Source organism: Leucopleurus acutus (genome assembly GCF_964270905.1).
Source record: "Leucopleurus acutus genome assembly, chromosome: 14".
Taxonomy (NCBI): Eukaryota; Metazoa; Chordata; class Mammalia; order Artiodactyla; family Delphinidae; genus Leucopleurus; species Leucopleurus acutus.
This window is the reverse complement of record NC_139156.1, coordinates 61,097,263-61,113,895: the sequence shown is the minus strand read 5'-3', so window position 1 is coordinate 61,113,895 and position 16,633 is coordinate 61,097,263. Positions and strand designations below refer to the sequence as shown.

Sequence of the window (16,633 nt, the reverse complement as noted above, 5' to 3'; positions counted from 1 at the left end):
TCCCTGGGGCATGGGCTCTACCCAGTTAACAGAGCACATTTGCATCTGTTTTCTCAGCTGACCTTCACAGCAACACCTCAAAACTGACAGGGCAGTACCTATTAGCCCCTTTTTCATAGACAGGGAAACTGAGGCCCTCTCAAGGTCTCAGTGGCAGAGTGAGGATTTGAATTTGAACTGGTCTGCTGGCTCTCAGGCCAGCCCATTCCACCACGCGCCAGTCCAGTCTGGACCCCAGGCTCAGGGTCACCATAAGGGAAGCACAACCCCTCTGGCCTCCCCTAGCAACCAGTGACAGTCTCCCATCCAGGGACGGCTGAGCGCTGTAGTTTTAGTCTCCCCCTCCTCTCAGGGGTAGTTCTGGGAAATATGGTTTCTTTACCTTTGTCCTGAACCCACTTCCTTCATCTCCAAGGCCCCTGGCTTCTGCTTATTCTAGTGGCTTAGATTCTGGTACGTCTTAAATAAGCCCGTGGCCTTGACTTCCACCCCATCAGGACCTCCCACCTGCCAGGTGTGTCTCCACACTAGGCACTGCCCAGGCCCAGCCCCTGGGAAGGAGCGTGTGGCCTGGCACGGGTCCTGCTGTCGGGTGGCGACCGGGCTCAGACTCCTGGCTCTGTCTTGCAAGCTCCACTCCCATCCCAGGGGACGGGTACCCTGTCCTGAACCCCATGGGGGACACCAAGAACCATGTGGTGTGCTCCCTGCTTTCTAGAAGCAGCCACCCACAACTACCAAGGAGCCTTCGAGCTGCCAGCAGCAGGGAGGCGCCAGCAGACCCCCACCCTGGTCACCTCCCCTCCCTACATTTTAAGCGGATTGTGAGCAAAATGGAACTTGCCCATGAGGAAGCCAGGTGGTGAGGAGATGCCAAACGGTGTCTTGTGAATATTTGAGAGAAAGGCTAGACGGCCAGGGGGGCACGCCACAACCTTCAGAGGCTGGGACGCTGTCGTGGGGAAGAGGAAGCACACCGTTTTGTGTAACCTCAGAGGCTGAAATTACAGCGATGGCTGGAGCCTCCGACAGCAAATTTCAGCAGAAAGTAAGGAAAGCTTTTCTGTTAGATCTGTCTAAAGGAGAGCCTGGCTGAGAAAGGCAGTGGTGAGCTCCCTATCCCTGGAGGTATGTGAGTCAAGGTTGGATACGGAGTTGATGGACAGGGGGATGTCGTACGAGATGGCCCTTGCAGTGACCTTTATCCCTGTGATTCAGTGCATCCAAGTGAGCCCCACGGACAAGACACCCCATACAGGCAGGAATAGGTAAATGAGAAGCGCGGGTTTGAATGGTGCCCACCAGAGAGACTCTAGTGGTCATTTTCATCCGAGGCCGGGGTGGGTGGGCTGCGGCATGGTTGGCAGAACCCAACAGTAAATAGTTCCTCCTCCGCCCTCCCAGCCTCCCCCCAACGCTGTGCATTAGGATCCCAGTAGGTGCTGGGTCTTTGCACCAGGAATAACACTGGCAAGAAAGGTGACCCCACTTTAAGCAAGTTCGCTTCGTGCAGAAAAACTTTACCCAACAGCGCCCTGTCCTACATTAACAGAGTCCCCATCAGGCATCTTCAAATCTCAAAGTGTGAGAACCATAGTGGGGCTCAAGAGATTGACTCTGATAACTTCCCGATTTGACAGATGGAGGCCCCGAGGCCTGAGAGGAAGGCCACACAGCAGTGCCAGTCCCCAGCTGGGGTGAAAACCCAGGGCTCCTGACTTCAGTGGTTCTCTTCCTATGTTTGACCATCTTTGGTTACATCTGTGCAGGGATGTGTTCTCTTTCATACCTTCATTTTGGATTAGCTAGGCCATTCGTGTATGCAGCTGTAAAGGCAGGTTGCATTTTTGCAACTATAGGTTCAAATGAATTCTGCCATTGGAAAACCACACTTTATGTGGGCCATTTTCCCACCAGGGGGAAATTCATATCTGGCCTGGCGGTGGCAAAGACTCCTCCTCCTGGGGGACCTCTTCCTCGGTGTTTTATTCTCCTCTGTGAAGATGGGGCAGTGGGGAGAGCAGTAGTGAAGCCAGGGAGACAGGTGACCGAGGGATACGGCTCCGAGCCTGGCTTCCTCCCGCTGATCAGGTGACCTCAGGCAAGTCCCTGGATGCCCCATGTCTTCATCTGTAACATGGGAAGATAATGCTCACCTTGGGGGTTGTGAGGAGTAAATTAGAGGAACTATTTGAAACATCTGGCAAATAATTCCCAGTTCAGAAGTCAGATTCAGGTGTCTACCTGTCTGGAGGCGCTCCCCAGCTCTGCTACATACTAGCTTTATAGCCCTGTATCAGCTACTTAAACTCTCTTGGTCTCAGTTTTCTCATCTGTAGTATGAAGTTAATAATAGTACCTAACTTATAGAGATGTGGTTCCCAAAGGGATGTGGTTCCCAAACTGTGTGCCCAGGCACCCTAGAATGCTACAGGGGGTGCTGTGGGGTATTTTTAATCTCCATGGAAACACAGCAATACTGGACAGCTGCCAGATACCACAACAACTACTAGCTCAAGACAGCTTACAATTTCAGCGTCACACACACTTCTTTCCTTTAGATGGCCCCATACCTTTGCAAAGCTGGGAATTTGGCATTTGGGAGTACTCTGAGACAAACTGCGAGGGCAGCAATGTCCCCTATGATTCCAAGACATCCCCATTATAAGTCATTGTGGCTATATAGGAATGGAATACAAATATTACCTTTCTTTCAATTTACGTGTATTATTTTTTCCAATGGATACTAAGTCGTTAGGATATACACACACCCACCCACAAACACGTGAGCTGGTTGGATCTAACTACTTAATAAACAAAACCACTAGGAATTTCTTTTGGCCGTGGGGTAAAATTACTGGGTAAAAATTACCAAGACATTAAAGACCAGAAAAGTTTGGGAACCTCTGTCAAGGATTGCCGCAGGGCTCAGTGAGTTAATATAAAATAACCCTCTGAAGGCCTCTGGCAGAGGGAGCACCCAGGAACCCCCAACTTCATGATTCTTCCTCCTCCAAGCTGGAGAGGGAAGGCTCAGGTGTCCCCCCTCCAGGACACCTGAAGAACCTTCCTCAGCCGCTAAGGCCCAAGCCAGGGCCAAGGAGGAGGGGACGTGTCCACTGGTCAGGACAGGGGCCTGACTCAGTCACTACCCAGGCCCTGGCAGCACCTCCCACACACCTTTAATTTGTGTTCACTGAGCACCTACTGTGTGCCGGCCAGCACGTATTCCATGGTGGTCCCTGTGGGGAGGAATCTCAGGTCGGCTCTTGCTGCTGCTTCCTTGTTTCCTGCAGGACGTCTGAGGGATGGGGATGTGGGCAAGCGGGCAGTGGCTGCGTAGAGAGCCACCCAGCACTGTCCTGAATGACAGGGAGGCAGTGATGAGGATGCCCAGCCATCCTCTTGCCAAGACCAGGGCTGAGTCTTCGTGCCAGGGCTGAGAGGAGGGGCGGGGTGGCAGGGTGGGGCACGGGGCCGCCAGACTCAGGCCTGCTGCCCTAATGGATGTCTAATGTTGACTTTCCTCAGTCGAGTCTCCGCCTGCTTTGTACATGAGCCACATTAGGGTCATGAAACAAAGTCATAAATGCAGCCCGCAGTGCCACAGAGAGCCAAGGCGGCCGTCACCCGGAGGCTGTGTGGTTAGAAGGTAGGGCAAGCCTGCAGCTGCATCCGTGGCTTCCCATATACCTGCTCTCATGGCCACCATCCCCAGAGGGGGGTCCAGTCCCCCTGTTTCACAGATGAGGTGCCTGAGGCCAGTCAGGACTGGTTCAGAGCCTGGGGTGTCTGAGTCTGAAGCCTGAGCCCTGCCCTTCACTCCTGAGGCCTGAGACTGAAGCAGGGATGCTGGTGGCGGGAGGTGGGCCTGGAGTCCTCTTGGCTGCCCCCAGCTCTCCCTAGAACTGCCCGCCTGGCGGGAGGGCCACAGTGAGCAGCTCTCAGGCCACCGGGAGACCCATGTCCAGCTCCCTGGGCACTGTGTCATCTCGCCATCAACTGCCCACGTTCCCAGACCCTAGGGGCTGCCAGTTTACCTACAGAGAAGGTGTCTCCCTGTCTGGCAGAGGAAAGCAGGTGTTTGGGAGCCCTGGCCTGGCCTCGGGAATCCTCGGTGTTTTTCTTAGTTTAGATGCCCACTAACCAGGTGACTTTGCATCAGTTTGATGGACTTCAATTTCCCAAGCTTTGAAACACAAAAAACAGTCCTGGCCTTGCTGGCCCTTTGATGAGAGAGCCCCCATAATTGCAGACACCCGGCCAGTGTCAGGGTCTATTAGGAATCTCAGGTATGGGGACACCCACAGTGTTATGGAGCTGCTCCAAAGATAGGCAGTGTGGAGCTCTGGGCAACACTGAAGTCTGGTTTCTTGGGTTCAAACCTTGGTTCTGCCTCTGGCCAGCTGTGTGACCTTGGGCAAGTTGCTTAACTGCTCTGAGCCTCAGCTTCCCCATCAGTAAACTGGGGACCAATATAATATACCTTACAAAGTTGTTGCAAGAATTAGGTAAGTTAACTATGTAAATGGAAACATAGCAGTTAATTCCAGGGAAGCATTAGTTGCTATTTTGATGCAGCAGTTTGTACCTAGGCTCCTCCTAGGCACTCATGCATGTTTATCTCATATGATCCTCAAAAGATCCCAGAGAGAGGAGGAGTGCTCACTTCCCTTCCCTCTTCAGAGACGAAGTAACGAGGTTGGAGTTAAGGGCTCTCCATGGGTCACAGGGAACATGCTGGATTCATCCTTTTTCTTGCTGGCTTCCCCTTCGGTCCCCCAGGTCACGCACACATACCCCACCCACAGCCCAGAGCTTGGAGCCAGTGACAGCCCATGCATTTTCTCAGAGCCTCCGACTTAGCAGAAGCTGTGATCCACAAGGAGAGCACACTGATAAAGCATGTTAGGCACATTTTGTTCATTCTGCTCTTGAAGAACCATGTGTCCCTTTGGCCCCTCTGCCCAAAGGGGGGCTCCCCATACCTGAGATTCCCGTGGCCTCCTGGGGCCCCAGCTCCACTTGCTGGACTGGAGCTCTGGGACAGTGACAGGACTGCACAGGCTGGCGAGGGGCTGGGCAGACACATGCACCCCTGCAGCTTAATTCGTTATTTCCTCGGGAGCAGTTAGCAGAGGAGGACAAGCCCCCTGCCGCTTGTCCCCAGCCACCTGATTGTTTGGGGCTTGGCATTGGAAAGTCAATTTTCCTACGTGGATTGTAAACCAGTAGCCTGGCCCAGCCTGGTTTCCCTCCCTCCCCACACTGGTGGTGGCCAGGCCCCTCTCCCTTCCTGTTTGTCTCACCTCCCGAGGTGCTGTTCTTTCCAGGGAGCCGGCCGGTTTCCATCTGGCCCCTTTGCGGGAGGAGATGGCCGCCTGCACAGCCTCACTGCCTTCCCAGCCTCCCGAGTGCCCTCATCCATAGGGCCGAGGGTGTGGATTTGGCTGAAGTGGGAAATGCTAAGGGGGTGGATCAGAGCCACAGACCAGAGGAAGGGAGGGTCTGGGGGGAGGCTACAGGGAAGGTGGTCTCCCCTGCATGCTGCTGCCTGCCGTGGGCTTCCTGGAGGAGGCAGCACTCTGGCAACAAGCACCAGGGAGCCCAGGCCTGCTGCTGCCACCCCACCTCAGCCCACCCTCGCCCCTGTGGGCCCTGACTTGTCTCCCTGCTTCCATCAGCCTGGCTGGCTGGGGCTGCACAGGGCAGCTGTGGCTTCGGGGCAGAGCCGGCCTGGTTTGAGCTCCAGCCTCAGGCCCATTTCCAGCTCTTCACATACTGTGGCATCGCCGTGGGAAACTGGAGGGAGGCCGGGGAGGGCCGGTGGGGAGAGCTGGAGAGGGGTGTCCTTGCCCTGACGGGTCACCTCACCTCCCTGGGCCACCCTGACTCCTCCATCTGTAAAAAAGTAGAATGACACAGCATCACAGGGCTGGGACTGGCTCCAAAACACAGCCTCTTAAAAGCAGGTCACAGCGGGGAAACCGAGGCCACAGGAGTGTCAGACCTCGCCCAGGCCACAGAGGGCGGCCCAGCAGGTCTCCTCCAGCTGCCTAGCCCTCCTCCTCCCCTGGCCTCCTCTCTCTGTCACGGCCCCCAGGGGATGGAGGGGACCCGGGCCTCCCAGCCTGTGGCCTCACGGAGCCCTCCCACCCTCCACCCTCTGCAGGCACTGATTCTGGCAGCGAGGTGCTCCCAGACTCCTTCCCGTCGGCGCCGGCAGAGCCGCTGCCCCACTTCCTGCGGGAGCCGCAGGACGCCTACATCGTGAAGAACAAGCCAGTGGAGCTGCGCTGCCGTGCCTTCCCCGCCACGCAGATCTACTTCAAGTGCAACGGCGAGTGGGTCAGCCAGAACGACCACGTCACGCAGGAGAGCCTGGACGAGGCCACCGGTGAGCCCACCCCACTTGCCGGGCACCCCCAGGTCACCCCAGGCCCAGAGGGTCCTGGGCCTGGCTCCACCCTGGCTCCGTGTGAGACCTCATACAGCCACGGCAACCCTGGGCCTCCGTGTCCCCTCTGAGGTTCACCCTGGACCAGTATTTCCCCAAGGCTTGGCCGCTTGCCCTGTCTGACTGGGTGACCAGGTGAAACAGCACCAAATCCCTTGCTGAGAGTGAGCTCCCTTTTCCAGTTACCTTCCATCCTCTGCTTACATCAGAGAGCAGGTCCAGTCGGGGACAAGGTTCTTCCCCGCTCCCCCAGCACCTGCTGTGCTCCCTGTTTAAGGAAGAGGAGCCGGCTCTGTCTTGCAGCCCTGCCCCAACACCCAACCAGAATTCTAGACCATCGCTAGTTTCGCAGGTCCTCTGTGTTGGTGAGAAGTGATACTGTTTTTGTTCACAATAATGATGCAACGCTTCCTTCATAGAAATCAGTTGGCTTCAGTTTTTTAAAAAAGGCCTGTAATATTAAGTAAATAATCATGGAGGTGGTGCTAGGATGCAGCCCAAGTCCTGAAGGAGAGGAGAGTGGCAGAAGCGTGGGAAACTAGGAGGAAGCGTGGGATGTGTGCAGGACCCTGGGCACCCCCCACCCCAGGCAGGAGGCAGAGCCTGGGGCTCCTCACATCTCCCAGAGCCCAGCCCCTGTTTACAGTACAGGAGCTTCGGGGGTGGAAATCCTTTCCCCGACTCAGGCCAGGAAGGGGGGCCACCCACTGCGGGTCACCTGCGGCCGGCCGGCTTTGGGCAGCCCCAACCAACCCCAGGCTCGGGGTGGCTCCTTTGCCCCAGGGCCTGCCTTGGCTTTGATTTCATTTTTACCATCTCTTCCCTGACCTTTTCTTTCTCCTCCTTTTTCAGCCCTCTCTTCTTTCCTTCTGTCTCTCCTGCTTCTCCCTTCTCATCCCCGTCTCCTTTTGTCTCCTTTTGTGTCTTTTTTCCCTTATGTTTCTCTCTCTCGGCCTCAGTCTCATTCTTGTGTCTCTCCCCTGACATACTCTCTTTCACTCTCTCTCCTTCTTTCTTCCTCCTTCAACTTCTATTTTTCTGTGAAAAGCTGACAGATTTCAGAACCGCTCAGGCTTAAAATCATACCCCAGAATGTACTTAATGTCATTCAACGCTGTACCCTAAAAATTGGTTAAAATGGTAAGTTGTAGGTTATGTATATTTTACCAAAAATTTAAAAGAATTCCAAGACTTTTAAAAGTTAGAGTTGGAGTCTCATTCTCACTCAAAATCTAAAAATAAAAAAATGATTAAAAAAAAATTATTTATTTATTTTTGGCTGCATCGGGTCTTGGATGCAGTGTGCGGGCCCTTCGTTGCCGTGCGCGGGCTTCTCTCTGGTTGTGGTGCACGGGCTTAGTTGCACCGTGGCATGTGGGATCTCAGTTCCCTGACCAGGGATCAAACCTGCGTCCCCTGCATTGCAAGACAGATTCTTAACCACTGGACCACCAGGGAAGTCCCAAGAAAAGGATTTCTTTTATCTGATTTTTTTTTGGCCACACCTCACAGCTTGTGGGATCTTAGTTCCCCAACCAGGGATTGACCCTGTGCCCTTGGCAGTGAAAGCATGGAGTCCTAACCACTGGACCACCAGGGAATTCTCCAAAAAAGAAACTTTTAAAAGGAAAAAAACCCCATATCCCAGCTGCCCCCATGCTCTGGCTGTGTGACCCTGAGGAAGTCACTCAACCTCTCTGAGCCCCAGTTTCTCTCGTGGTAAACTGGGATATTAACAGGTCTTGGTGAGGATGGAACAAGGTGGTACCTGTACAGCGTTGAGCACAGTGCCAGGACCCAGCAGGTGCTCAATAAACACCTGTTTCCTCCATCTTCTTTCTGGGTTTTTGTTGGCTTCTTTCCTCTTGAAACCTATTCTTACTTCTCTGTCCCCCTGAGCCCCTCTGGCCCTGCAGAGCAAGGGGACAGTGTATCCTGCTAGGGCCCCTCACAGACCCTGTGATTATTAGTAACAGGGTGGCTCTTACTCCCCTGCTACCAGGCACACAAGTCCTGCCAGCCCTAGAAATCAAGACACTGTTGTCCCCATTAGCTACAAAGAATGGACAGTGGTCCAGCAGGCCACACCCTTGGCAGCAGTGTGGCTGGTTCCTCCTTCTTTCCACCCCTAGCCCTCCCTGGCACTCTCTGAAGCCTTGAAAACAGGCTGGGGGCCAAAACAGGTGGGATGAGCCTACCCAGTAGCTCATGCCAGGTCAAGGCAGGCAGCCCAACTCTGGGTGTCCTGGTCCAGGCACTGCCTGCCACTGGCCATCATGCTGAGGGGGACACCTAGTCTGGGACCCAAGTCTGGGGGACCAAAGGCCCCTGTCCTCTTTGCCTGCTGGTGACCATTGCCACGGTGTCAAGCCCTGCTGGGTGGTAGTTTATCTGTCCTGAAACATTCTGGATGGATGACCCCCTAGAGAGGGGCCACTCCTCCAGGCTCCCAGCCTGGTAAATAAAGGCCAGGGCCCCACTCTCCTGCCCTGGGCCACGCAGCATCGCTTGTAGAGCAAGCAGTCCAGGCAGCCATTGGCAGCAGGCAGGGCCCCTGTCCCCCAAGAAGCCTCTTCCCTCCTGGTGTTCCACCCACAGCAAACACCAGCCCCCTCCAATTTAGATCTCTGGCCATCAGGAGGGGTTCCTCACTGTCTGGGCTCCCAGTGCAAGGGCCCCCCTCCCTCAGGATGCAGGAGAGTTAAGGCAATGATTTCACTGGGAGAGGTCCAGAGAGCTGTCATTCATTCCTGGGCAGAGCTCTAACTGGGGCAGGACGCCAGACAGCTGATCTCAGCTCTGCTGGCAACTTGCTCTGGGACTTTGGGCCTGCCACCTACCCTCTCCAAGCCTCAGTTTCTCCAGATGAAAAAGGAAGGGGCTGGATGAGATCCAGATGAGCTGCCAGATTAGATTTGTGTCCAGCCTGGGCTGGGTGCTGTAATTGCCATGATTCATTTAGAATTTACCCTGAGTGTTCTACTCTGATGAGGGAACCGAGGCTCAAAGAGGCTACGTAACTTAGCGAAGGTCACACAGTTGGGGAGTGAAGGTAGGGCCAGAATTCAAACCTGTCAAGAAGCAGTCCAGCCCTCCACCTAACCACCATGCGACAGGACTACAATGTGTACACTCAACAGTCCCGCCTTTGAGGGGCTTATCAGAACCCACAAGCAACCATGAGAAGATGAGCTCAGATACATGATGGCGAGGAGGTATAGCTTTGGGAATTCCGAGACCAAGGGGGTAGTCAGGGAGGGCTTCCTGGTGGAGGAGGCCTTACAGTTCTCCCACAAGCTTTGGGGAGGAGCTTCGGATGGGTGCCCTCATCCAGGAGGGTTCATCCCTTTCCTGAATGTAGAGGGTTTTGTCAAGGGAGGATTGGCAAAGACTGAGTGATTCCTTCTCTGTGGGCTGGTGGATCCAGTCATTCAGGGAGGCCCTTGGGCCCTAGCAGGGAATCATTGAGAGGTTAGGGGTTCCCAGGAAGAGGGGCCTTCCCTCAACTCCAGCCCCACAGGCTCCTGAGCCATGACCAGAGAGAGGCCACATGCTTGCCTCATATTTGTTGAGCCCATTGTCTGTGCCAGGCCCTGGGCCACAGCAGTGAACAGGGCAAAGCACCACCTCATTCTCCTGCAGGAGATACAGTTAACACATGAACACGTCAATAAATAATACAGTTCCAGGTAATGGTCAGTGCCATGAGGGAATCAGGCCTGGTGGGGTATGATAACTGCACAGACCAATGTCCAGTGCAGTGGTGGGAGTGCTGAGCGGTACTTTGACAGCTGGCGGGGGTGGGCCAGCATCAGGGGGCTTCCCTTTGAAGTGAGGCCCAGCCCAAAGCTGACAGTGACTGGGAGTTCACTGGACACAGAAAGGACAGAAGAGAGTTCCAGGCAGGGGGCTGGATGTGCAAAGGTCCTGTGGCTAGAGAGGCCAGGAAAACATGAGGGCCTGGAAGACACCCAGTGAGGCTGCAGTGGGTAGATCGTGCAGGGCCTGGAGGCCACGTGGAAGGTCTGGGTCTTTACACTGGGATGACTGGAGACATAGCAGGGGAATGACATGCCATTTGTGCCTTTTGAAGAGCTATCTGCAGGGTGGAAAGTCGATTGGATGGGGGCAGCGGGCTTGGGTTAGCCACTGAGTTTCCAGGTGAGCTGCAGTGGTGGCTTGGGCCAGGCTCGAGGCAGATGAGATGAGAAAAATGGAAATGTGAGGCACTTGGGAGAGGAGCCCACAGGACTCAGCGGGTCGGAAAGGAGAGAGATACTATGGTCCCATGTCTGGTGTCTTCTGTCCTCAGACCTGCCCCCTGATGGCGTCTCTCTCCTCCTCCCAGGCCTGCAGGTGCGAGAGGTGCAGATCGAGGTGTTGCGGCAGCAGGTGGAGGAGCTATTTGGGCTGGAAGATTACTGGTGCCAGTGCGTGGCCTGGAGCTCTGCGGGCACCACCAAGAGTCGCCGGGCCTATGTCCGCATTGCGTGTATGCCACCCTGACACCCTCACCCCCTTCTCCTGGGCCCTTTCCCCTTCCCTGTGGATCCTGCAGAGAGAATTTCACACAGAGACATCAGGGCACAGGGATGCCAGCTCAGAAGGCTCCATGACCCAGAACCTGTGACACCTTTGGCCCCAGGATTTCTAACGGCCCTTTTTTGCCTACTTTTATATAAGGAAGCTGCCAGCTTCCTCACCATCCCCGGCCACCATGTGCATAGGATCCCAGAGTCAGGGAGGGAAGCTTGTTCCCCCGAGTCCACCTGGTGAGGCCCCCATCTTGGAGAAGAAGTTCTCCAGGTAAAGGCCGGGTGTCCCCGTGAACATTCCCTTGGTGTGCACTGCCACCTAGTGGCTAGAATGGGGCCCTTCAGGATCCAGCTCTGCCTGACTGGCCTCCTCCCTGCACCGCCTGACTGTGCCTTGGAACACTTTTCCTTCCTTCTCCCAGACCTGCGCAAGAACTTCGATCAGGAGCCCCTGGGCAAGGAAGTGCCCCTGGACCATGAAGTTCTCCTGCAATGCCGCCCACCAGAGGGGGTGCCTGTGGCTGAGGTGAGTGGGGATATGGGGAACTTTTGGCATGGCAGAGGCCAGCCAGGCATGGTATTTACCACCAGCCACAATGCCTCCGCCTTCCAGAGCCCTCGCATTTCACAGATGGGGATATCAAGGCTAGAGACAGAGAAGGGAACTGCGACCTCTGTAGAACTCGGCGCATGCCAGACCCCAGCTGGGCCCTCCATAGGCATAACCCCACAGGATGGGGCAGAGCTGGGGCAGGAACCCCCAGGGCTCCTTGGGTTGACCCCAGGCTCAGTCTCCTGCAAGAGAAGTGGCCATATACACCATTTTCCCCCACCCCACCCAGAACCCAAGGCCCCAGCTTTAGGGGATCATAATACGTGCATCTGAGCACAGACTCAGCCCACAAGCTGATCACCCCTTCCTGCACCACATGGCCTGTGCATCCCTGGGTGGTGCCCACCTGTCCTCTTACTGCCCTGCTTGTGTTCCAGGCCTGCTTCCTCTCTCCCGCTGCCCGCACTCGTGGTCCTCTAGTCAGAGCAGGGCATGGGGAAACATCTCAGCTTTGTTGCCAGGGACCTCAGTAGAACAGGACTGGGGAAGATGGAACCCTGGGCTTCCAGCTCAGAACCTTTGCTCTAATCACTTAGCTTCCCCCCAGCGCCGGCCCCCATCCGGAAATGAGCTCAGACAGACACCTTCTGTAATAGCTACCCCTCGTGGCTGCCACATGTGCCAGGCACTCGGCACGCTGGTCCTCATAGCAACCCTTCAAGGTGCATATTGTCATCCCATCTTATGGCTGGGAACACAGCACTGGGACAGGTGAAGCGGTCACCCAGGGTGACCCAGCTAGTGAGTGGCAGAGCTGGCATTTGCACACCCAGGTCTGCCAGACCAGGGACCATGTTTTTAATCACCTTCCAGGCCTCTCACCCTGGCTCAGGGAGTCGGTTTGCGGAGTTAATGATGAAGACATGTTCTTATTTAGTACCAGTACTTACCGTGAGCCAGGCATGGCCTCCACACTTTCCATATACTGATTCATTTCATCCTCACAGTAGTCCTATGGGTAGTGCTATTAAATATCATCTTACAGTTGATGAAATTGAGGCCAAGTGGAAGTCCCTTCCCAAGGCCACTCAGCTGGTGGGTGGTCATCTTAACCACTGTGTTCCGTAGTGTCCAGCACGGTGCCTGGCCCGTGGAGGCCCTGCCCCCTGTGTCACCACCATGGGTGGACTTGGCTAGAACTGCAGTACTGCTTATGGTCAGGCCTCCCTTCCCCCCAAGAGAGGGCCCACTCCCGGGGGTGCAGGGGATCGGGCCCTGGGCCCTCACAGCTGCAACCGTGCCCCTGCAGGTGGAATGGCTCAAGAACGAGGACATCATCGACCCCACCCAGGACACCAACTTCCTGCTCACCATCGACCACAACCTCATCATCCGCCAGGCTCGCCTGTCAGATACGGCCAACTACACCTGCGTGGCCAAGAATATCGTGGCCAAGCGCCGCAGCACCACCGCCACCATCATTGTCTACGGTGCGGCCCAGAGTGGGCTGGGTTGGGGTGCGGGGGAGGACACGGCCGAGGGAGGGGGAGAGCCTGGGGCTATACGGCTGACCCTTCCCTACCCGGAAGCCGGCAGGACCTTGGTGAACGGGTGGGGAGGAAGAGGAGGCCCAGAGAGGGGAGGGGCCGTCGCAAGGCCACACAGCAAAGCTAGCGGTGAAGTCAGGAGCACTTGCCTTTCCTCAGGCCCTTTGCTTAGCCCTGAAGGGGAAAACCCAGTTCTCTGAGAGTCAGGCTAAGGCAGGGCCCAGTCGGTATCCCCATCCCCGAGCCTGTTGTTCTAGCAGTTAGGGACTACTGCTCAGGCCGGTCATCTGTTCCTTGCTGTCCCCTTGGGTGGGAGGGCCAGAGCCCTGGCTGCGACGAGTGTCGTAGAAAGAGCCCTGTACTGGGTTCCAGTTCCAAGCTCCCCATTACTCACGGGGAGACCTTGTGTAAGTGTCAGCCCTCTCTGGACCTTTGTTTGCCATTGTACAATGGGGCGGGGAATAGACAGTGACCTCCTGGGTTGCCTCTGGTGCTGACAGATGCAGCCCAGGTCTGCCCGCTGGTATCTGAGTCCACAGCCCTGGAGGCAGGAGGGGTCCAACTAGGAAGGGCCAGGCCTCAGCAGAGGCGCCTCATCATGGCTGGAGGGTGGGGCTTGGAGGCCCCATGGGGCGAAGAGCCATGCCAACCTGCTGACAACTGCTACCCCTGCAGTGAACGGCGGCTGGTCCAGCTGGGCCGAGTGGTCACCCTGCTCCAACCGCTGTGGCCGCGGCTGGCAGAAGCGCACACGGACCTGCACCAACCCCGCCCCACTCAATGGAGGTGCCTTCTGTGAGGGCCAGGCCTTCCAGAAGACTGCCTGCACCACCGTGTGCCCAGGTGAGGCCACCAGCCAGGTGGCAGTCCACCCATGCCCAGCCCCACGCCAGCCCCAGCCCTGCCTTCTGTGCTCTGGTGTCTGCCAGTCAGAACAGCCCATCTCTCCCCGTTGGGGTGGGTGAGGACAGAAGGTGCTTGTCCCGGGCCCCCCAGCTGGCTCACCAGGCCGGACTGGATGCTACGCCCGCTGACCTCCTGTTCTGCCCTGGGCTGCGGGAGACACAGAGGCAGAGGCTCTGAGCTGCAGTCTGAGGGGTGGGCGGTCTGCTCTCCAGGCCGAGGGTTGTCAGCGCCAGCCCCCAGGCCAGGGCCCCAGAGGCTCCTGGGGTCAGAGAGCCTGTGCTCCTGCCCTTGACTGCTAGACACACCTGGCCGCTGACCCTGCAGTCCTCTCTTTTTTCTGTGTTACTCTGTGGCCCCATCGGTTGGTCTGTGTTCTCTCTTTGGTGACATGTTTGTGTGACTGATGTGGTGTTTTTCACCCTGGGTTTGTGCCTCTGTGTGTACACTTGTGCCCTGGGCTGTATCCGCGTCAGTGACCTTATGTGTCTATTTGGGCTGTCTTCGCCCACCTGGTGCTCCCGTCTCTGCACTGGCATAAGGCGTGGATTTCTCTGGATGGCATGCGTGTGTCTTGGGTTCCTTTTTCCCTGCTGCACTGTGTGTGTGTGTGTGTGTGTGTGTGTGTGTGTGTGCATGCACTGCTGTGTTGTGCACACATAACCGTGTGTGCATTCTATGCATGCGTGTGTCCCCATGCACCACGTGCTGTGTCCCCACAGTCGATGGCGCGTGGACAGAGTGGAGCAAGTGGTCGGCCTGTAGCACCGAGTGTGCGCACTGGCGCAGCCGCGAGTGCATGGCGCCCCCTCCCCAGAACGGAGGCCGGGACTGCAGCGGGACCCTGCTTGACTCCAAGAATTGCACCGACGGGCTGTGCGTGCAGAGTGAGTCCTTGGAAGGCAGGGCCCAGGGTGGGGGCTCTGGAGCCAGATACGGGCCCCCTGGCCCCCACCTCCCAGCCTGCAGTGGAGCAGCCCCTCGGGGCCCCTGCCCACCTGCTACTCTGTCATCTCATCCATGCATCTCCCCGTCACCTCCTCTACCACCCTTTCCCTGCCGTCTGTGTCATTGTCTTTCCCTTTATTTCCCTCAACAGATAAGAAAACTCTAAGTGACCCCAAAAGCCACCGTAAGTCCCATTTCATGGCTGTTCTCTTTCCTCTGGGGGGATCCCTGGTTTTCCTCAGTTGGCTTTTCCAGGGGGTGGGGTGCAGGGCAAGGTGAGGGGCAGGGAGAGCTGAAGGTGCCCACTACCAGCCCTCCACGGGGTTCCCAGCACCTGATGCTGCATGTGGCATGGTCTTCATCACAGTCAGACAGGCAGACCCTCAGCTGACAGAAAGGCCCTAGGATGCCATCCTGACCCCTCCCGTTATAGGAGGAGAAACTGATTCTCAGAGAGAAGGGACATACCCAAGGATCCAGCCAGGATTCGAACCTAAGTATTTGGCCAGAGCTGGTGCTCCGAGCCCCACCCCTTGGTTGTCCTCTGTGGGAGGCCGCCAGCAAGCAGGCCCACACCTGCCCCTCGCTGTGCCCCCAGCAGCCGACTGAAGCCTCCTAGGTCCTTGGGTTGCCCACTGCTCTGCGTCAGACCCTGGGGGCTCATCATTCATCCCCCAGGGGCTATGCTCCGCTGTGGTAAAGCTGCTTGGGCAGATTGGCGTGTGGTAATTAAACCACAATTTCCAAATAATTCTGGAATTATCAAATCAGTAATGAGGCCTTCAGTGCAACTCACAGGGGGGCCAGACTGGTGACTGATTAGATATTGTAAATCACCAGGCAAGTGACCCCCACGATTAGTGACGATGTCATGAGGCGAAGCCCCCAGAGAAGTGGGAGCCCAGCCTTGGGGACCTTCTCGGGCAGCTCTCCGGGGGAGCCCAGGGATGAGGAGAGACGGGGGTCCAGGAGGTGGTGGAAGCAGGCAAAAATGAGGGCTGAGAGCCCTGCCCTACCTTGCTGAGCTCGGGCCCCACCGGGAAGGAGAGCGGGCCTTCCTCTCCGGGGGTCCCTGGGGCGGGGAGGGAGTGGACAGGGGCTTCCCGGAGCTCCCAAAGGAAACCAGGGGAAGGGCAGCCGTCTTGGCTAGGCTGTGCTGTCCAGTGTAGTAGCCACTAGCCACGTGTGGCTTGAAAATTGTATTTATCTTAGCTGAAAATAAATATATTTAAAAACTCATTTCCTCGGTCAAGCCAGCCGCATTTTAGTAGTTTAATAACCACCCGTGGCTAGTGGCTGTCATGGGGCACAGTGCAGACACGGGATGGGCCATCACCATGGAAAGTTCTGTTGGGCAGCCCTGCTTTGGACCCTGCCTCTTGACCCCGACACTTCCTCGCCTAGCTATGTGGAGTTACTTCTAGCTGAGCAGCAGCCTGCCCTGCCCCTCACCCAGAGCTGGACCTCCTCCAGCCCAGCAGCCTGTCTGGGGGCAGGGAGTGTCGACATGGGTTGCCTCCCTGAGCCCCTTCCTTCCCTTCCACCTGCTCTCCTCCTCTCCATCCCATTGCCACGCATCTCATTCCGCTCGTCCTTTTCCCCCTCCATCCCTCCCCCCCCCCCCCCCCCGCACCTCCTGCCCTCAGCACAAAATGGAAGGTGAGCTCAGAGCGGCTCCTTGCAGAGATTT

At 56.6% G+C, this 16,633-nt stretch overlaps 1 protein-coding gene across 1 annotated transcript in view; it reads left to right on the top strand.

Moving 5' to 3' along the window:
- Positions 1-16,633, top strand: part of UNC5B (unc-5 netrin receptor B) — a gene marked incomplete at its 5' end in the record, with an annotated part of 83,839 nt that overhangs the window by 58,247 nt on the left and 8,959 nt on the right. The window contains 7 exons of the mRNA XM_082854287.1: positions 6,173-6,397; positions 10,806-10,949; positions 11,415-11,518; positions 12,855-13,035; positions 13,768-13,935; positions 14,718-14,882; positions 15,095-15,127. Of these exons, the coding sequence (XP_082710413.1) occupies positions 6,173-6,397; positions 10,806-10,949; positions 11,415-11,518; positions 12,855-13,035; positions 13,768-13,935; positions 14,718-14,882; positions 15,095-15,127 (1,020 nt within the window). The remainder of the gene's footprint in view (positions 1-6,172; positions 6,398-10,805; positions 10,950-11,414; positions 11,519-12,854; positions 13,036-13,767; positions 13,936-14,717; positions 14,883-15,094; positions 15,128-16,633) is intronic.